The sequence below is a fragment of the Muscardinus avellanarius genome, assembly GCF_963383645.1.
Source record: "Muscardinus avellanarius genome assembly, chromosome: 6".
In the NCBI taxonomy this organism is placed as follows: domain Eukaryota; kingdom Metazoa; phylum Chordata; class Mammalia; order Rodentia; family Gliridae; genus Muscardinus; species Muscardinus avellanarius.
In genome coordinates, this window is record NC_137791.1 from 46,111,713 (window position 1) to 46,134,673 (window position 22,961).

Here is a 22,961-nt window from a genome sequence, read left to right on the forward strand (position 1 = left end):
CTGTTATGAGCAATACCTTGATTATTAAGAAGGTTGTTTATCTTTTCGTTTATCTTTTGGTCATTCCTCTTCACTGTTTTGGAGAATATGTTATCTTGTTACCTTCTGCTTTTGTATAATGCAATATTTTCTCAAATATGTGTGTGTGTTGAACCCAGAGGAATTTTACCTTTGAGCTACAACCCAGTCCTATTTTATTTTCTTATTTTGAAACCAATTCTCACTAAGTTGCTGACAGCCTTGCGAAGTTGCTGAGCTTGGCTTCCAACCTGTGATCCTCCTTTCTCAGCCTTCTAAGCACTAGGATAACAGGCATGCACCACCACAACTGGCTCCCAAATTTCTTGAAATATATGTTGGATTTTTTCCACAAATTATTTCAGTTGCTTCCACAGGCAGAGTTGGAGAGCTTTATTTTATTATTTTTACTTAATATATCTGCTCTAAAGTATCTTATGATTCTCAGACAGTTCATTAATAAGAGTTAAGGAAACTTTTTCTGTGAGCTTTGTGTAAATGGAAAGGCTTGTTGCCTGCCACACTTGTTTTAAGATGGCTGGGTAGACAGCCAGAACTTAACAGGGGTATTATAAATTAACAGATAAAGAGGAGTTTGCTTTTTTCTGTTTTGGTAGGAGGTGGTGGTTTTTAGAATTTAATTCAGGGCATTCTATCTCTGAGCTACATCCCTAGCCCTATTTCATTTTTTTGTTTTGAAAAGGGCCATGCTAACCTGCTGAAGGTCTCCCTAAGTTCCTGAGGCTGGCCTTGAAACTGTGATACTTCTATCTCAGCCTCCCAAGTACTAGGATTACAGGTGTGCACCATTACACCCAGCTAGACTTCCTCAGCTTTGAAAATTTACAGGTGTCTAAAAATGAAATGGTCTGTTTTTCTTTTTATTACTACTGGAAATCTTTGAATTTAATTTAAAGCTGCAATATGAATTTCTATTTGGGTATTTTTATATGTATATATATATAATATGTATTTTTGAATATATATGTATATACATATTTTACTATAAATTGTTCAGATTGTCATTTCCTCCAAGTTTTATATTAAGTTTAATATGCCAAGATACTGCTCAGTGTTTGTTCAGTAAGTCTTAAAATTCTCTTCTTTTCCAGATTATCTTGGAAAATCCTAGGACTGCAAAATGTTTCCCTTGAAGGATGCTGAAATGGGTGCCTTTACCTTCTTTGCCTCAGCTCTGCCACATGATGTTTGTGGAAGCAATGGGCTTCCTCTTACACCAAATTCCATCAAAATTTTAGGGCGCTTTCAAATCCTTAAGACCATTACCCATCCCAGACTGTGCCAGTATGTGGATATTTCTAGGGGAAAACATGGTAAGGTTTTATTATTTTCTTTTCTATTTTTTCTTCTGCTCTGATACCAAAATTCAATGGTAAATATGTTTGCAAGCATGCACTTGCTCTTTATATTTGAAAATAATTTTGGCTCACTTATCAAATGAAAAGAGAGTCACTAGACTTTTTTTTTTTTTGCTTTAGAGCAGCATTAGTCTTTTCCATTTTAGTTATGTATTTTTATTGATATATTATAGTCTCACATCATAATGTAGATCATGTTGACAGTGGCATACATTCACACAATACTTGGTGCCCCCCTCCATCTCCCCATTTCCCTCTCTTCCAGTACCAAGTGTCCAGGTTAACAATGTTGTATTCACATCTATACATATAGTGGTAGGTAGCATTTCCATTAATGAACCTCAGCCTTCTTCTTCCCCAATCTTTTCTCCCTGGCTCCACTGAAGATCTTCTCCATTATCTGGAGTCCCTCTGGTATCTCAAATACTCCCTAGCTTGAGCTTATTAGAGAAAACATGTCCCTTCTCTTTCTGTGGAATGAATTACAAAATTATGTGAAATACAATGGAATTCTATTCTGCAAAAAAGAACAAAATTATATCATTAAGAAGATGGAAAGACCCGGAGAACATTATGTTAGATTAGACCAGCAAAGAAAGCATTACTCTTTTCATATAAGATTACATTTAGAGAACTTAAGTAGAAAATTTGGACTCTATTAGTTAAAAAGTCATTGACCACAAAGATGTTTATTGCCTTTTTAGTAGTATAAGCATGATCTTTCATATGCCACTAAAGATGCTTATGGTGACTATATTTTTAATTGTTTTTGAGTATTTTGGGAAACTTACAGGTAGAGATTCCATTTCTTAAAATTATATTAAATACATTTTTGTGACATGTATTTACTTTTTAGCAAAATAATTTAGAGTTATAATTTTTAACATATGTGAAAGTAAACCCTGTATATTGCTGATATTCAGCTGCTCTTTCCTGTAATATATCAATGCCACATGTTTAAACCTAATATTAGATCCTCATAAATGTAAACTACTTTTTTATTGTTTTTCTGAAAATAAGTTAAAACTATATTTTAAAGTTGTCTAGTTCATTTCTCTTAAAAGTATTTGCTTTGAGAATATTTGTATTTTCTAGACTTTGAATAGAAAATATTTTTTATTGATTATTAATGGCTAATATATGAATGTATATTACACATCTGGCAGTATTATAAGTCTTTTACACGTTTTTTAAACATTTTTATTTTTATTTATTTTTGTTAAATAAATTTTTATTGGTGCATTGTAGTCATACATCTTAATGGGATAAAAAAAACTTGTGGAGATATACACACACATTACCCAATCAATCCCTACCCAATCTCGAACCCTTCCCTCCCCCTCCCTCCTTCCCACGCTTGGTTTCCTGATTAACTTTGATATGTTTGGGTTTTTTTCTTCCATATATGGTCAAGTTATTTTTGACAAGGTTTCCAAGAACATTTGGTGAAGGAAATAATAATCTTTTCACTGAATATTGCTGAAAAATAATAGCTACATGAAAAAGAATAAAATTGGGCCCCTACCTAACACTATATACAAATATTAACTCAAAATAGATAGAAGACCTAAATGTAAATCTGAAGACTATAAGCTTCTAGAAGAAAACCAGGGTCATAAAACTTCACAACATTGAAATTGGCAGTGATTTCTTGGATATGATTCCAAAGGCACAGGCAACAGGAATAAACAAACTTCATAAGAAATAGAAAAATATTGTACATCCAAAGTCAATGTAAACAGAATTAAAAGTTACTGATAGAATGGGATAAAATATTTCCAAATGCTATATCTGAAGGTATATTAGTATTCCAAATAGAAATCCTAAAAATTATCAACAATAAAAGCAAACAATACAATTTAGAAATAGGTAAAAGACTAAAATAGATAATGAATCTCCAAAGATTTTTATATGACCAATAAACACATGAGTATCACATCATCATCATAATATAACTAATAATTAAGGAAATACAAATAAAAGCTATAGTGAAATACTACTTCACATTTGTTAGGATGGCTACTTAACATGAATTACCTTGCTCCAGCCCTTTACCTGGAGTTTGTTACTCTGTTTACTTGTAAAATGTGTTTCTTGTAAGCAGCAGATGGATAGATTCTGTTTTTTAATCCATTTTGCCACTTTATGTATTTTTATTGGGGAATTGAGGCCATTTACAGTCAGTGTGATTATTGAGAGATAACATTTAATTCCTAACCAGTTAAGATTTTATTTCTGTTTGAAATACTGTTTATTCTTCTTTGCTTAGTTGTCTGCTGGATGGAAAATCTTGTTTCTCTGGTTCTGGTGTGTATTACCTATTTCTTCTTTGTAGTTAATCTCTTTGAGTATTTTCTCTAGTGCTAGTTTTGAAGACATAAATTCCTTCAGTTTCTGTTTGTCATTGAAGCTTCTTCCCGTTTTGCTGGGTAGGAAATTTTTAGCTGGAAGTTGTTTTCTTTCAGATTTTGGAAGATGTTACTCCAAGCCCTTCTGGCTCTCATGACTTGGTTTGGGAAGTCTGGAGTGATTCTAATTTGTTTGCCACTGAATGTCACTTGACCTTTTGTTTTTGTTGCCTTTAAGATTCTCTGCTTGGCTTCTACATTGGTCATTTTGACAACTATGTGGCATGGGGAACCTTTTTTCTGATCCTGTCTAAAGGGAGTTCTATAAGTTTCCTGGACCTGTGTATTGACCTCTTGCTCTATGTTTGGAAAATTCTCTGCCACTCTTTCTTTGAAGATATTATTGATCCCTTTGGTTTCACCTTCTTTTCCCTTCTCTATTCTGATTATTCTTAGGTTAGCTATCTTAAAATAGGCCCATATTTCTTCAGTGTCAGATTCCTGCTGTCTGATTTTTTTTCTAAGTTATGCATTTGTTTTTGGAGTGATCATCTTCTAGGAGTGAGATTCTTTTCTCCATGTGGTCTGATTGATTGTTTTTGATTGCGTCCTTTATGTCTTTTAGACTCTCTCTAAATTCTTTTAGAAAGTCCTGTATTAGTTCTACAGTTATATTCCTGATTTGATCTTCTGGAGATCTCTGAATTTCTGTGTTACCAGGTTCTGATAATATGGGGTTGTGGGCATTCATTGCTCTATTGTTGTTCCTCTTTCCCATGATTTCAGAAGTTTGTGCCTTTTCTGGGTTCTTCCATTGGTCACCACAACTTCACTTAGGGTGCTCTGGATCTCAAGTTTGTGGTAATCTCAGCTGCCACTACTCCTTTACTGGGTTGTATCATAAAGTCTCAGACCCAGGAAGTTAATTGAGGCTGCGCGAGACTGGAGGAGACGAGCTGGGTGTTTTCCCACAGGGATCTGCACCTAGGGTGTGTTATCTTTGCCACTGCTACTCCTTCACTGGGTTGAACTGCAAAATCTCAGACCCAGGGAGATTTATCAAAGCTGTGCAAGTCCCTAGGGGTACAGTGCTGGGATTTTTCCTGTAGGGGCCACAATTTCACTTATAGTTATTGTGCGTGCTGATCTGGAGCTGTCATATGCATGGTGAACTCGCCACTGCTGCTGGCAATATGGCGCCGCTGCCATGCTCTCGGCCTAGAGGTTGGCATATTTCTTTTTTGATTTGAGCTCCTTTCTGAGTCCCTGGAAGGCGTGATGAGCTTGGCCACTGGGAGTTTTAGATGTTCTTTGCGCTGAAAGAACTGCTGAATTATACCTGAATGATCCGCAGCTGCTCACTTCAGTTCCTTGTTTACCTTTCCTCTCTCGAGCCTGGTGCTGTGAGGCATGATGGTGCTGGTGTGGCTCCACGATGTGGGCTGGTTTCTTTTGTGGTCTCAGGTTGTTCTTCTAGTCTTCTTTTTCTCTGTCCCTTGTGTTTACATTTTTTATTTCTCTGCTAATAGTGTTTTCTGGCTACAAAATGCGCTGATTTTGTAGCAATAGAGATCGCGTGTTAGCAGGACTGATAAACGCTGCTTTTCTTGGTCGCTATCTCCTGGAAATCATTTTAAACATTTTAATTAAAAGTCCTTATTACTATGAGAAAAAATTTTTAGGATATTGGGCATGCAAAGGAAAATAAGGAAAGGTATGTTACTAACATGCTAATATAAAAATACATTCTATTATTTGTTGAAAGATCTTAAAAGTTGCTGTAAATATATAATGTAAATATCAATATTAGACTATTAAGTATTTTAAATACATTATAGCTCTATCATATCATATAGTGTTCTTAATATTTAAATGTCTTAATATTTAAATGTTGTCATAAGAAAGAAAAGAGTTAAAAAGAGGTAATTGTCTAGAAGATAATACAAGTATTTAATTGTTCCTACTTATAAGTTTACGTAATACACAAATATGAATTTGCACATGTATGTATATACCTATATATATACATTAACATATATGTGATTTTATTGGAATTTCTTTTACTGAGAAGTTATCCTCAATTAATTGATTCAGTAAATATAAGTACCTACCATATTTGACCTAACCTTTCAGTTGAGAACATGGGTGACACCATGTTGATGCATTAAGGGTCTTTTTACAGAAGGAAGAAATTTGGAGAGTAGAAGTAATATAAAGCTTTGAAATAAAAGTTACAAAAACACCTTGTAGACTAGAAACTAGTAGAAAACTAGAAACTAGTCTTTTTTATTTGCTGTGATATAACTTACATTTTATTTGGCATATGTAACTTCTATCTACTGGGGTCCTAATGCTTTAATAGACTTTTGCCTGGTCCTGTGACCCTTTGTTTCTGCAAGAATTTGAGACAAGTTACAAACATCCAACTTGAAGACAGGAAGGCGACAAGTTTTGAAAATGAGTAAGGTAGCATTCCTGTTTACCAGATAAGCTACAGAAATAGTGGACAATGCAAGCTTGATTGTAATAATTATAAAAGGAGATACACAATGTGCTGTGCTATGAGAGTATGTGTTAGTCATTCATCACTGTAAGCATAATACCTGACAACAATTTAGAGGGGAAAGTCTATTTTGGCTCACAGTTTCAGAGATCTCAGTTCATGGTTAGCCTACCCCTTTTCTCTTAACCTGAGGTAAGGCAGAACATTATGGTAAAAAGGTGTAACAGGAAAGCTTCTCAGCTCATGGAAATTGGGAAGCAGAGAGAGAAAGAGAGATAGGCAAGCAAGCAGGCAGGAAGGAAGGACCAAGGACAGGTGTAGTCCCTGAGGTCCCATGGCTTGCTTACTTTGTCCAGCCATGCCCTACCTGCTTATAGTTTTCAACACTTACCAGTAGTACATTCAAATTGTTAATCCATCTGATTGATTTGTCCATCAGAGCTTCTATGACCCAGTGTTTTCACTTTTAAATATTACTGCATTACCTAATAAATGAGCTTTTGGGGAGTATTCCAGAACCATAACAGAGATCCAAGCCATGTACAAAGGAGATATTGATTTCTCCATTGAAGAATATTGATATTAAACTTCTATTCAAGAAGTTTTGATTTAAAGACTTTAGAATGCAGTAGGGTGGTTCTGTCTGAGATGTTTCATTTGCTTTCATTCATTTTAATAGTACTGGTGGCTTAAAAGGATTAATAGATTCTTAGAAGTTGTTCTTGCCTTTTATTGTTGACCTATTCCTGAGAAATTAGATTTTAGTATTGTTATTAGCTAATTATTCTATTTTTCAAAATAAATTTATATATGTACACATACACACACACACATATATATATAGTACATGAAAAAATATATAATCATTATTCAGATGGAGGAAGGAAAAAACTCTACTCTCTTATGTTCAGTGTCTGAACATAGGAATCAAATTGACAAAAGACAGATTAATAGAAGGAAAAATCTCCCACTTAATCATGTGTGAATACAGGGGAATTCACAGAAATGTATTAAAAAGGAGTTAAAATTTGGGGCTTAAAGAACCTCTTAAGACATGGTGATAATGTGTAGAGAATAGACTAGACCAAAAATGGGAAGTTGGGACTTAAGGGGTATGGTAAGTTACGGGAAGGTGACTGGAGAAGGTATAGTAAATGAGAGTTATTTAGTAAGGATTGTTACATAGGCAAGAGTTACTCTCTTTCTGTTTTGAGAGAGGGGGACACTTTTACAAGTGGAAATTTATTTTCCCTTTAATAAGGAAATTTATGTCTTTAAATAGAAAGGGGGAGAGCTGAGAGCTAATTGCCTCTAGCTCACAACAAATCCTTACATCAAGTTTTGGAGTGGCATACTCTGATCCTTTTTAAAGAGAAAGGAAACAAGATATTAGATTAGTAAGATTAATGATTATATAGTTACTTTATATGGGCTATAAATTTGTAAACTTCTTATAGTTCAGAGTTACGCTTTCGGACTTCTTATAGACCAGTGCTTTAGTTACTTTTATAATGAGGCAGCATATTATGAAATTGCTAGATATTTATCTAACTGGAAAAATCTACTGCAGGCTTTATAATGTCTATACAGTCTCTTGTTCTGGTGAAGTGTGGGACATTGATTGGAAACTTCTTTGATGTGATGGTTTGAGCTTTCTTTACATGTGTTGTTATGAGCAATGTTCTTAAGATATCTGGCTCTGGCTAACTTAAGTTTGTTTTGCTCTTTTTTAATTTTGATCCTGTGCTGGTAACTCTGTAGCTTATTATCCTTATTTTTCTGTGGGTGAACATCTATGGAAACTATAAATCTGACAGTTTAAAAATAACAACTCTTAACCCAATAGCCATAGGAACCTTTAAATGGGGTTTTGAAGGTCTGTGAACCTCTCAAAATTATAAATAAAATTAATCTGTTTATGTATCTTCTGGATAATAAGTACATAATTTTCAGTAAGTTCTCAAAGGGGATTTCTAATGTTAAAACAGAGAGAGAGTTTTTCTTTATGTAAAGATTTAAAAGTTCTAATATAGAATCCTAGACTTTGCAAATTTGATCTGACCTTTATATAGTATTGTATCATATCATTATATTTACAAATCAACAGACCCATAGTCATGGGTATCTATATAGGGTTTTGACATTTGCACACTGCATAAAGCTGTGGCTAATGGAGTACATGGGAGCTGAAATCCAATTCTTCCTAATTCATTCTGGAAGAAAAGATGCTTTTTCTAATTTGCCTAAAGATAACTATGGAGACTAGATATAATTGTCCCTACAGTAGACTGTAGATAGTTCCAGCCATTTGCTAAAAGACCAGTACAGATTTTTTGACAAATTTTTTTGGTTGTTGAAAAAATAAATTTTTTGCTAAAGTGTTCTATTAAATTATATCAGTGACATTAACTAGATGCTTTAAACTTATGGGGATAATTTGAAGGATTTGCATCACTCAACAATTATAGATGATAAATCCCTGCTTACTTCAAGCGTCTCCCGCCCCATGCCGGGCGTAGTGGCGCACGCTTGTAATCCCCGTGCTTGGGAGGGAGAGACAGGAGGATCACACAGGTTCGAAGCCAGCCGCGCGCACTGGCTTATGAGACCCTGTTTCCAAATAAAAATGTAAAAATAGGTCTGGGAGTGTAGCCCGGAGGTAGAAGGGCTTCCAGGAACCCCAGTACCACCAAAAAAAAAAAAAAAAAAGAGTCTCCCGCCCCTTAACCTCACAATCCAGTTATAGATTCTAAAGAATGTCTGATTGCAGGAGTAGCCCAGTTCCAAAACCACTCCAAACAAAGCTTGGCTGTATAGTAGATTCTCATTATTCATGGTTGGTGACCATATTTATTCAACTTTACCGGTTTCCATGTGCAAATTTGGAGTAGGACTATTTTTCTTAAACTCTTGCCACTTAGTTCTTTGGACTTTATTGTTTCCTAAAGTGCCGTTTGTTTCCTTCCACTATTTCTGGAAGCCTCTTTGGAGCTTCACTTCCTATAATTGGAGTCTTATCTCTGATCAGTATTTTATTTTCTAAGCCTCTTTTTCATGGGAAATAGTAATCTTAGGCAATTCTCAAACTTCTTCATCTCCTTCTTCTAACTAATTGGGCTCCTGTAACAACCTAAATAGAACTGCCTTACAACAGTGTCCCCTTTGAGGAAGACTTTTACTAACTTCACTTATGAACCCTATGTTTGGTTATCAATGTCAGGTAGAAACTGACACTCTTATACACTATAATCTATTCTGTTGTTCATTGGCTTGTGAAGCCTGCTTTGCAGTGTCTGTTTTGTTTCCTTAGGCTTGAGTACCATATTGGTTGTTACTGTGCTTTCCCAGCTTGCACTGTATCTCAGCAGCACTCTGTACAAAGGTCATGGACATGTAAACTTTTATATATTTTAAGTCTTGTCTGGAATGAAAATATGAGCAACTGTCAAAATGCTAAGACATTTGATTTCTTGCTTGGCAGTATTCAGCACCTTGAAAATTTGTGTGCATAAAAAATAAATAACTGATTTAGAATTAAGTATTTTTGGAAAGGTCTGTTCCAAAGTATTCTATTCCTTTTGGTTGCTTCTAACTTGAAAAGTTTCTGCTCAGTAATCTCCTTAGTGAACAGTATATTATTCTCAGTGATGTAATATTACATGATTTTGGTTTGGTCTCTACTTAATTTTCCCTTTGAAGAATTTTTATTTTGGTTCAATTTTTCCCCTTTTTATTCTATTCTTTTTTTTAGCTTATAAAGAACAGAAATTTATTTCTCACAGTATGAAGGTTGTAAAGTCTCGGGTCAAGGCACTGGAAGATTCAGTGTCTGGTGATGGCTCTTTCCACAAAGACACAGTGTCTTCTCTTTTTTTTTTTTTTTTTTTTGTGGGTCTGGGGATGGAACCCAGGGGCATTCGACCTCTGAGCTACAACCCCTGCCCTATTTTTTATTCTTTATTTTGAAACAGGGTCTCACTGAGTTGCAGAGGGCCTCACTAAGTAGGTGAGGCTGTCTGCAAACTGCGATCCTCTGGTCTCAACCTCCTGAATGCTGGGACTACAAGAGTGTACCCCATGCCCAACACACAGTATCTTCTTACAGTACTCCCATGTGGTAGAAAGGACAAACAAGCTCCATGCATGTTTTTTGGTAAAGGCACTGATCCTGTTCATGAGGGTGGAGTCCTCAGCACTTTAAAGGGCTCAATGCTATTCCAGAGATTTTTTTTTTTAGATTTCAGCTTTTTAATTTTGTGGGGAAACAAACATTTAAATCATGAAAGGTATATTATAATTTCCCCAAAATTACATAAATTATACCTTTTTGAAATTGAAGCCACTCTCTGATGTTTGGTATGGATAACACATTAATTTCATTATTTCCTATTTATCAGGATATAGGCTTTTTAAAACTTTTAAATTGTTTAAAATTATATATATGTATATTTGTAGTACTAGGGATTGAATCCAGGGGCAGTTTACCTCCAAACTACACCTTCAGCCCTATTTTTTAAAAAATTTTATTCGTGCTTTATAATCATACATCTTGATGGGATAAAAGATGGTAGAGATATACATGCACACATCACTCAATTACCCCTTACCCAGTTACCACCCCATTCCCTCCCCCTTCCTTCCTATGCATAACGTAGTAATTGATATGTTTAAGTATATCATGTGCTTTAGAGAGTTTCCCTCTTCCCCCATCCCATCCCCACATTTAGGTCACCTTATTTGCTCATCTGTAGAATCTTCTTCATCTAGAGTTCCTCCTGTTACCCATTTCTCCCTAGCTTTTGCATATTAGAGAAAGCATCTGATTTAATTTTTGTGACTGACTAACCTCACTTTGCATAATGTCCACCAGTTCCATCCATTTCCCTGTAAATGATGTAATTGTGTTCTTCTTTATGACTGAGTAAAATTCCATCTTATATACATCCCACAGTTTTGTAATCCATTTATCTCTTGATGGACATCTTGCTATGCAGATATTGTTAGTCCCCTATTCCCTGGCCACTTCCTTCCTAGTACTTGCCTTTATATGTGACTTCTGATCTGTTTTAGAAACCTTGTTTTCACATGTTAGGTTAGCTCCAAAGTCAGGCTTCACTGTTTTCTTTAGACCATCCAAAAATTGATTCAAGATTCTTCCTAACTCAGCAGGATGAAGTTTTGAATTTCAAGAATAATAGATACTTTATTAGAATTAAGAACCTTTATTTAAAAAAAAAAGGAAAATATCTTCAAAAGAAAAAGCCAGTAAAGCATAAAAATATTTATGGTAACACATTTAATTCCTTTCTTTTGAACTTGAAATCTCAGTAGTATTTAAAATCAGAGTGAAGATTATAAATGGCAACACATTTCTTTTTGTTTGATATTATCCAGAAATCTTTCAGTATGTATTCTATGGCAATGAAATCAATGGTATTATTTAACTAAATAGATTGATATTCAAATAGAGAATAAATAGGATTATTTAAGACCTATGATTTATTCTGTATCTGTAGTATATAAATTTCAACTTCACTGTCTATATCAGTCCGAGTTGCATTGGAGAAATAGAAACAATAGTAGATAAACTACACATATACACATACACACATATATGCATATATGTATTTTCCTCTTTTTATATTCTCTATATATGTATATACATACGTATAATTAAGTTAATTGCTAGGAATTGGCATATGGAATTGTGGGAGCTGTGGCTAGTCCAGTTCAAAGCTATAGTACAGAGCATCAAGAAGGACACACTAAATTTTGGGGAGGAGATAGAGCTTTAGTTCATGGGCAGAATTTATTCTTCTAGGAATCCTCAGTTCATTTGATTGAATCACGATCACCCAGAATAACTACAATCATCTTCCATACTTAAACTGTAAATTTTAAACATTTTCAAAATATCTTCAAAGCAACATCTAGCCTAGTGTTTGTTTGAATAACTGAGGAATATAACCTGGCCACGTTGATTATAAAGCAACCATCATAGTGTTCTAGTACTTGTATTGATTTATAATCAATGTATTTTTCTTTATTCATTTTATTTTGTAATTATTTAAATATTTTAAACTGAATGTGGTTTTATATACCTCTAGTTTTAGTACTTGAGAGGCTGAGATAAGAGAATCACAGGTTTGCAGCCCGCCTTAGCAATTTAGCAAGGCCCTCTACAAATTAGTGTGAGACTCTGTTTCAAAATAAAAAATATAATAGAGTTTAGATGTAGCTCAGAGGCAGAATACCCTTGGAGTCAATCCCCTGTATTCACACATACACACACACACACACACACACACACACGTGCGCGCGCGCGCAAAATTAAGTGATGAGCTAATCTGTTTTTACTGTGAATAACAAAGGAATAATATTGTAGCTGTATTCTATTAATATTTCATATTATTTTGAGACATCTATATATAGTTCACCTCCTTTTTCTCTACATTTAAAAAAAAACTTTAAAAAATTTTCTGTGCCAGGTGTGGTGATGCACGCCTGTAATCGCAGTACCTGAGAAGCTGAGACAGGAAGATCACAGACTCGAGGCTAGCCTCAGCAATTTAGGGAGGCCCTCCTCAGCTTAGTGTGGCCCTAATTAAAAATAACTAAATAAATAACTAACTAAATAGATAAATAAATAAAAATAAATAAAATAGGGCTGGGTGTGTAGATCAAAAGTAGAATCTCTTAGGGTCAATAAAATCTTTTTCTTTTATTACCCTACGTAACTTCTTTATTATCTTTTTTACTTAATCTTAAGTTTCTTAGCATTGACGAGAAATATTTTGTTCAGGCTAAACATATGATTCTTGATAATTATCAAATCTTTATTAAAGTTCTTGTGTATTGATCTTAATGTCACATTTGTTATTTATAAATAATGCCTTTACATTTCTGATTTGGCATGTTGTGGTTCCAAGTATTTTTATTTCATGAAACTATTGTCTTTGTAACAAACAGCAGTTATTTTTAAACAAAGGGTTCAGAATGAATAATCTTTAATTATTTCTTGAAAAAACTTGTTTGTAGTGGAAGCATTGTTTTGAGATACATTCTATTACCTCTGAGAGAAACATTGATATTCTGCAGTGGTTAATGGTTTCTCAGCATTAAAATAATGCTTAAGAGTTCAGTAGAATCATGGAAGTTTGGTACTGGTATTATAATATTTTAGTATTATAATATAAACACTTGGATTATAATATTTTGAAGGAATTTCCAGAAGAATGCTGACTAATTTTAAGCTAGTGCCAAACACTGGAAATCTCTGGCAGAAATAAAAATTATGATTATCTGATTTAGGATGGCTAACTAATGGAACATATACATTTTAATAAATTCTGATGTTATACATATTAATAAATTTCAGTACTATTGAGGCATTACATCATGCCTTGGCTCTAATTAACTCACTTAACAATATATTTATAGTACATGCCTAAATGTTTTAGGTGACATTCTAGACACTAGTAATACGATGCTGAACAAGATCATCATCCTTCCTGCATTAAATTAAATGCATTATCTAAGAGAGGATGACATTACATAAAAATATGTGCAAATCCTTACAGATGAAATAGTACTACAAAGTACAATGTAGAATAGGGATAGCAAATTGATTTGGGGGGACCATAAAAATCTTCAAGGAGGCCTGAATCGTGAATAACAATAAAAGCTACCAGGTAGTGCTTGTTATGTGTCAGGCACTATTCCAGATCCTTATTACATATTAACTCATTTCAGCTTCACAGCCACCCTGTGAAATAGACACTGTTGTGTTCTTCCTCTTACAGAAGAGGAAACTGACATTGAGAAATTAGTAGACTTCCTGTAAGCCACGTAGCTAATGAGTAGTAAAATTAGAATTTTATACCAGGAAAAGTCTGTGCTGTTAAACAGGATGTTAAATGGGAAAGAACTGGGAAGATCAACTCAGATGTATGTAGTCTAAGGCAGGAAGTGGAAAGAGCAGAGTAGATGGAAGTTGGGAAACCAGAGAAAAAAGTAACAGAAGCTAGAGAAGGGTTCCTTCATATTTATTATTACTGTCTTGTCATGTGCTGCAGCACGGAAATATGTTGCAGTAATCTAATGAGAAGATAGAGTCTTGGACTCAGATTATGGCAGATGGAGCAAACTAGAGATTCTTGAAACATTTTGTAGATAGAAATAGCAGGGTTTTTTGTGTGAATTTCAGGAAGGGAGATTACTCCTTTTTCTACCTAGAGCAGCTGGGTGGATAATGGTACCATTTGCTGAAATAGTGCTAAAGCAGACAGATTTGGAAGACAAACTGTAAGTTCAGTTTTGTTTCTCTTGTGTTTCAGTTGACTTTTATATTAAAACGAGAGGTTGGCTATAAAAGCCTATAAAAGTTCAGAGTAGTTGTAGAAGCGAGATAAAATTTAGTAGGTTTTCAGCTTTGGGAGTAGATGAAGGGAAAAGAGTAAGAAGATCCAGAATCAAGTATATAGCAATGGGCAGCATTCTATAGGGGGTAAGAGAAATGTGGTGGTCTTCAGAGGAGACTAAGGGAAGAAAGCCAGATAAGGTTAAGAAAACCAACAAAATATGGTAATACAAAGTAAAGAATTACAGTTTTCTATTTCAGTTTTCTGATGGTATTTTTTTTCCTTTTAGAAATTTGCAGTTGCACTAAATTGCTTTTTTTAATTGAATGAGTACTTGAACTTTTATCTCATAATTTTCTTTCTTTTTGAATTTATGTGGTAACTTATATGTTAATATCTTTAGTTTGGTATGCCATTTGTTATTAAAATACTGTGTTGATCAGATATAAAGTGGATTTACTTTGTTTTACTTAGAAAGACTGGTAGTGGTGGCAGAACACTGTGAAAGGAGCCTGGAAGATTTGCTTCGAGAAAGGAAACCTGTGAGGTACTGTATAATTATCAGATTAAGTAAATGAAAGTAGAAATTGGTAAACAAAAGGGCATTCTAACTAGAAAATGCACGGCTTTGGTTTCTGCTGCTATTTGTTTAAGGATAAAATCAGTTGCAAATTTTCACTTTAGAAAATTTAATTTATAGGCTACATAGAAATTCAATGTTAGCATTGTCAAGTATTTGGGTTTTCTGAGGATGTCATTTTACAAAGTTTTTAAGAAAATTCCTTAAAAGAATATATGTATATGGCTGGGTTTGGTCACAAACGCTTGTAATCCTTGTACTTGGGAGGCTGAGACAGAAGGATCACAAAGGTTCAAAGCTAGCCCTAGCTCCTTACTTAGGCACTTAGCAAGTTAGTGAGACCCGATTTTCAAATGAAATATAAAATAGGTCTGAAAGTGTAGCCCAGAGGTAGAAAGCCCCTGGTTTCATCCCCAGTACCACAAAAAAATAAAATGAAAAAGAAATCAATAAATAAAATATTTGTATGGAAATTTGAAATCTTTGTTATTAAACATTTCACTATCTGATATCTTCTTACAGTATACTAGTATTCCTAGGAATACAGTGAATTGTGTTAAGTAAATGCCATATTGAGGACAAAGGAGAAATAAGCATGTCTTAGGTAGAACTTAATGATATAATTTGAATTCAGTTATTTCAGTGACTTCGTAAACTTATTTTTATCTTTTGTCAAGAAGAATATGTAGTCTAAGCCCTTATTAAAAATATACTATGAAGGCCAGGCGTGGTGGCACACGCTTGTAATTCCCACGATCAGGAGGCAGAGACAGGAGGATCACGCTGGTTCGAAGCCATCCTCGCTGGCTTAAGAGACCCTGTTTCCAAATAAAATATAAAATAGGTCTGGAAGCGTAACCCGGAGATAGAAGGGTTTCCAGAAACCCCAGTACCACAAAAAGAAAAAAGAAAATAAGAAAAAAATATACTATGAAATGAACTTTGCACAGATTTTCTGAAATTATTTAAATTCATCAAAAATATATCTTTAAGTATAAATAAAATTGTATTAAACTGCTAAAAATGCTTTCAGTAAGTCCTTTATGGCAATGTCATGATATTATCTGTTTCATTACTCCTATCCAGTGGCTTGGGTTTCCCCAAACTTTGTTGTAACGGAGTCTCTTGAAGGGACTACTCCAAAATATCCAGAGGTAGGGCAGTAAGGATAACAAAGAAAAGCAGTAATTGCCAGAGTGGTCAATCCAAAACATTTTGTCAGGAGAACTTATAGACAGGCATGCAGCTTATTCTTGAGACTTAAAGCAAGTAAAAAGGGATTCTTTCCCGTGGTATGTCTATAGCAAAGGGTCAAGGTATGAAGTTTATATGAGTATTTAAGATTTTTCACTTAGAGATGAGGTCAGTTTCTTTCAGCATTTTGGGGAACAATTTAAATACTTTTATGGGAGCTTGAGAAAGCTGAAGATCCTTCCTTGTGCTCATGTCTGCTGGGAAAAACTTGTATCAGGATAGGTCAGTACACAGTCAAGACACTCTAATTTTTGGTTAGGATGTAGAAATAAAGGGTATATGTGTGTTGGGGGAGATATTCTCATTGGTTAATACAATATTATGAATGAAAAGAAACTTTTCAAGGGGAGAAAAATCTATATCTTATTAAATGGTGGATTTTTTTTTTTCCAGAACTGGGGATTGACCCCAGAGGTATTCTTCTTCTGAGCTACATTCCAAGCCCTATTTTTTTATTTTTTAATTAAAGAGTTTCATTCAATTGCAGAGAGCCTCACTAAGTAGCTGAGGCTGGCCTCGAAACTCCGTGAAATATATGCTTAAGATGTATGCATTTCACCTTTGCAAAATACACCTCATTTTCTAAAAAGTAAAAGCTTGTTATTTACTTGATTTGAGTTTTGAATTCCTCATAAAGAAAAATTATTATGAGGTTAATGAAGATACTTATTCCAGTGACTTACTTTTTGCTTTCTTGTTTTGTTTTTTTAGATGTACAAATTTTGTTATTAATTCTCTGTACTTTTTTGTTGTTTGTTTTAGAAGGTATAGTATGAACTCCATCCCCTGATAAGAGTATAGCAGTGCTTGCAGAATGTTCCTTCTGATGGCCATATTTTCCTCTATAAGCCATTTCTTTGCATACTAAAAAAATTGAGACAAGAAGTTGGTTGCTCAGAAGACAAATTTCAATTTTTATCATTTAAACTCCATCAATAAGACAGGTAGCCTAGCTTCAGTGTTAATGCCATCTCAATCATAGTCTAACTCATAGATTATTTTAAGAGTTGAAAATTACAAGCAGTTTTGTTAGTTGATGGCTGTCTGTCTTCTTATTTCACTATCTCTAATGTCATGTCAGTCTCACAAGAAACATCCAATGACCATTTTCAATGAAAACTGATAGACAAGGGAGAGTAGTATTTTCAGACTTTTAAGACAAGCTAAATCATAAATATTCATTATATAAAAATAAAACAAAAAGTAAATTCTATAATAACTTTAATTTTAATAAAAAAATATTTTCTAGGTACAATAGCACATACTTGTAATCCAGTACTTAAGAGACTGAGACAGGAGGATCACAGATTCAAGAGCAGTGCACAGTAATTTAGTGAGACCCTGTTTCAAAATAAAATGGAGCTGGGGATATAGCTTAGAGAGGAAGAATGCTTTTGGGTTCAGTCCCCAGTGCCACCAAAAAACAACAACAATATTAATTTCTTTCTATGAGATATAGGTTGTCTTCTATGAGTCATGATGGCAGTCAGCCACTTGTTTCCTGTGGTCAACAAACTCATTTCTAAACTCTGCACAGACTCCTGCTTCTGAAACCAGCTCATTTTCTTTGTGATAAAAACATCAGCATATGTGACAGTAAACTAAATGGTAGAATCATTGTGTGTAGTCTGAAGATAAGCACATATGCATATGCTGGTGCTGAGCAGGTCTTCCAATGTGGTTTTAAGTGAGCCAAAGTGAGTAATAAGAAGATGGCAGCCAATTTGGTTTTCTGTAAGAAGTGGCATGAGAGAAATGACAGATTTTATTGTCCATCCAGCATCTCTCTGCAAAGCTTTTTTGATTTTTTGGATTTGGGATTGAACTCAGGGCCCTGCATATGCTATGCAAGTACTTTACCACTGAGCTAAACCTTTAGCCCATTATATTGTTTATTTTGAAACAAGATCTTGCAAAATTACTAAGGCTGGTCTTGAACCTTTGATCCTTCTGTCTCGGCCTACCAAATATTGAGATTACAGGCATGAGCCACCATGTCTAGCTTATGTAAAGTTAATTAATTTGCTTAATCCATTGATCTTAAAAAAGTAAATATATACTAGTTAGCTATCTAAATTATTCTTTTTGTCATTCACTTACTGCAAAGAAATTAGTACTAATACTTTTTCTAAAGTATACCTTTTACCCTCCCATCAACAATATGTGAGAATTCCAGCAGTTTGTGCTTTAGTCTTTTATTTTTAGCCATATGTGTTAGATGCAAAGTAGTATTTCTGTTTTTCAGTGGCTTATTTGATGTTTGAAAGATGTTGAACATTTCATTTGTGTAATGAGTGTTCATAATATGACATACAGTTTTACCACTTTTAAGGTGTTTTTACTTATTTATGTGTAGGCATTCTTTGTATATTCTCTGTATTCTTTAAACATATTCTTATTAGACATGTTTTTGCAAACATATTCTACCAGTTTGGCTTACCTGTACTTATTTTAATTATTTTTTGGTACTGAGTATTGAGACCAGGGGCATTGTTAATTCTGAGCTACACTCCCACTCCTATTTTATTTTTTATTTGGAAACACAAGTCTTACTAGGTTACTAAAAGTCTCACAAAGTTTTGGAAGCTGGCCTGGAACCTGTGATCCTCCTTTCTCAGCCACTCAAGTACTGTTACTAAACGTATACACCACTATAAGGGCTTATTTTTAAAATCTATTTTTATGAATAGTAGTTACTTATGATGAAGTAAAATGTTTCAATATTTTCTTCTGTGGTTATTTTTTTTATCCTATTTGGGAAACCTTTGACTATTCTCAAGTCATGAAAATGTTCTCATATCATGTTTTCTTCTAGAAGTATTAAAGTTTTAGATTTTATGTTGGATCTGTGACCCATATCAATTTAATGTTTGTATATAGTGTTCAGGTTAGCTTTTGCCATAAAAATATCCAGTCGTTCCAATTATATTGTTTAAACAAGACTTTTTTTCCCATTAGATTGCTTTGGTAATGTTATTTAAAATTGAATGGCCACGTAAATGTAGGTCTGTTTTTGGACTATTTTGTTTTATTCATCTATTTTACTATTCACTGCCAACTCTGTACCATCTTATCGTCGCTTTATAGTAAATCTTGAAGCCAGCAAGTGTAAATTCCCATATTTGTCCTGTTTTAAGATTACTATAGCCATTGTTCATTCTTTTCATTTTAAAAGGTTCTACACTTGAAGGAAAATATCTGTTGGTTTTCTATGTATTTATTTATTTATTTATATTTTTGGTGGTGCTGGGGTTGAAACCCAGGGGCTTTTCTATTTCCAGGCTCTTCTCCCAGACCTATTTTATACTGTATTTGGAAACAGGGTCTCACTAAGTTGCTGAGAGCCTCACTAAGTAGCAGAGGCTGGCTTCGAACCTGTGCAATCCTCCTGTCTCAGCCTCCCAAGCGCTGGGATTACAAGTGTGCGCCACCACGCCCGGCTATCTGTTGGTTTTCTAATTGGGGGTTTCATTGCATCAGTGGGCCAATTTGGAAAGAACTCCTCCAATAGATTAACATGTTTCTCTCCAAATTTTAAAATATTTTCAGTCAGTAGTTTTTTATAGCTTACAAGGTAGAGGTCTTTCTTTTCTTTTGTTAAATTTATTCCTAAGCCGGGCATGGTGGCGCATGCTTGTAATCCCAGCATTCGGGAGACTGAGACAGAAGGATCGCAGTTCGAAGTTCAGCTATTTTGTCAGGGCGTCCACATCTTAGTGAGACTCTGTTTCAAAATAAAGACTAAAAAATAGGGGTGGGGGCGTAGCTTGGAGGTTGAATGTCTCTGGGTTCTATCCCCAGACCCGCAAAAGAAGATAAATTTATTCCTAAGTGTTTATGTTTTGATAGAATTGTAAGTATCTCATAATCTTTGTGAAGCAACACAGGTTTATGATTTTTTTTGTGTGTGTGGTACTGGGGATGGGACCCAGGGACTGTTTACCTCCAGGCTACAATACCAGACACACACACACACAAACACACACACACACACACACACACACACACACACACATATATATATATATATATATATATATATATATATATATATATATATATTTTTTTTTTTTTTTTAATTTGGAAACAGGGTCTCACTAAGTAGCTGAGGCTGGCTTCGAATTTGCACAATCCTCCTGTCTCAGCCTCCCAAGTACTGGGATCACAAGCGTGCACTACCATGCCTCGCTCATGTTTGTAATTTTAATTAATAACAAAAATTTTGAATAAGCTAGGTTACAGATTTGATTAAACCGCATAACATCACAGGTTCTGTCTCAGAGAAATTTACAGCGTAGTATCATCTCAAATACTATGAGGTATGGGGAGTTGAATTCATTACCCAGTATGTTTATCTAGTAATACCCAGCATTACTGCCAGTATGGTTGTTTATGAGGAAAGAAAAAATATTGGAGTGTCTGTGCTAGGATATTAAAATTGCTAGGAAGCAAACACAGATAGAGCCCATATGTCAACTATCCTTGGAATCCACTAAACATGCCAATAAAACAGTGAGTCTATTCTCGGAGAAATTAAGAAACCTGTCCCGTTGATTTTTATTAACTCAGGATTAGAGGGACAGCCCAGTGTGCAATATTTATTAATTTATAGGATATATACATCTAATGTAACAAAGTAGTATTGTATAGTTTTATAAATATCCTGATTTTTTTTTTTAGGGGACTTTGCATTGCTTTAGTATGCTTTGTTTTACTTTGAAGATGGTCAGAATTCTGTACAGAGCCAATAGCTCATTGGTTTTCATTTAGCTCCTGTTTGGTATTAACACTTTTCACTTTATAGATTTGCAATCTGAGTCAGGGTGTAGTTTGAATATTTCAGGCATAGCAGATCAGTGACAGCCTCTTTATGTCTGAACACTGGACTCTTTTCCATGTGTTTTGATCTTATCAAATTAATTTTCTGCTGAGAAGGAAAGGTAGTATTCAAATCAGAAAGTTCATTTCTCAGTTTGTTGTATCCCATTGAAAGTTAGTTACATTTTAGACTTACAGTACTCAGCTTTGATTACTTTTGAGTAAAAGTTAAGTTGTAAAATATGACATTCACAGCTTAGAGAAGGATGAATTATTCTTTATAGTAACACAAAGTAACTCACTCCTAGAAGATGATCACTCCAAAAATGAACACATAGTTTATAACAGAAAAAAACAATTCAGCAGCAGGAATTAGACATTGAAGAAATATGGGCTCATCTTAAAAGAGATAATTTGAGAACAATCGGTATAGAGGAGGGAAAAGAAGCCGAAACAAGGGTTTCAACAATCTCTTCAAAGAAGCAATAGCAGAAAATATTCCAAGCATAGAGCAAGAGATTGATACACAGGTACGGGAAACTTATAGAACCCCCTTTTGACAGATCAGAGAAAAGGTTCTCCATGCCACATAATAGTCAAAATAACCAATGTAGAAGCCAAGGAGAGTATCTTAAAGGCAACAAAAACAAAAGACAAAGTGACATTCAGTGGCAAACCAATTAGAATCACTCCAGACTTCCAAAACCAAGTCATGAAAGCCAAAAGGGCCTATAGTAACATATTCCAAACTCTGAAAGAAAACAACTTGCAGCCCCAAATTTCCTACCCAGCAAAACTATCTCTCAAATTAGATGAGGAAATAAAATTCTTCCATGACAAACAGAAACTGAAGGAATTTATGTCTTCAAAACCAGCATTAGAGAAAAAACTTAAAGAGATCAACTACAAAGAAGAAACAAGAAATTCATGCCAGAACCAGAGAAACAAGAATTTCCATCCAGCAGACAGCTAGGAAGAGAAGAACAAACAATATTTAATACAGAAGTAAAATCTCAACATGTTGGGATTTAAAAATCATCTTTCAATAATCACAATGAATGTAAATGGACTCAACTCTCCAATAAAAAGACATAAAGTGGCAAAATAGATTAAAAACCAGAATCCATCTATATGCTGCTTGCAAGAAATACACCTTACAAGTAAAGATAGCAACAAACTCAAAATAAAGGGTTGGAACAAGGTAATCCATTCCAATGGAACACGAAGACAGGCAGGAGTTGTAACTATGATATCAGATAAGTTAGACTTCAAGCCCAAGCTTATTAGAAGAGACAAAGATGGTTATTTTTTTACTGGTAAAAAGAAAAATTTAGCATGAGGAAATAATCAACATTTATGCTCCAAACTTAGGTGCAGCTACTTTTATAAAACAAACTCTTTGTGATATTAAGTCACATATAAATTCCAATACAGTAATACTGGGAGACTTCAACACACCTCTTACACCATTAGATTGATCTTCTAGACAGAAGGTCAATAAAGACAACTCGGACCTAAAAAACACTATTAATCAAATGGACCTGTTAGACATATATAGAATTTTCTACCCATCTACAGCAGAGTTCACATTTTCCTCAGCAGCTCATGGAACCTTCTCCAAGATATATCACATCCTGGGTCACAAAATGAGCACTAGCAAATTTAAAAAATGTGACATACTTCCCTGTTTCTTTTCAGACC

General features: G+C 34.4%; 1 protein-coding gene across 3 annotated transcripts in view; it reads left to right on the forward strand.

Annotated features, from left to right (window-relative positions):
* Positions 1-1,159: 1,159 nt before the first annotated feature.
* TBCK (TBC1 domain containing kinase) overlaps positions 1,160-22,961 on the forward strand; it is a gene marked incomplete at both ends in the record, with an annotated part of 182,059 nt that continues 160,257 nt past the window's right edge. For all 3 annotated transcript variants that reach the window (XM_080697944.1, XM_080697945.1, XM_080697946.1), the window contains 2 exons: positions 1,160-1,352; positions 15,083-15,155. In XM_080697944.1, coding sequence (XP_080554070.1) covers positions 1,160-1,352; positions 15,083-15,155 — 266 coding nt within the window. The remainder of the gene's footprint in view (positions 1,353-15,082; positions 15,156-22,961) is intronic.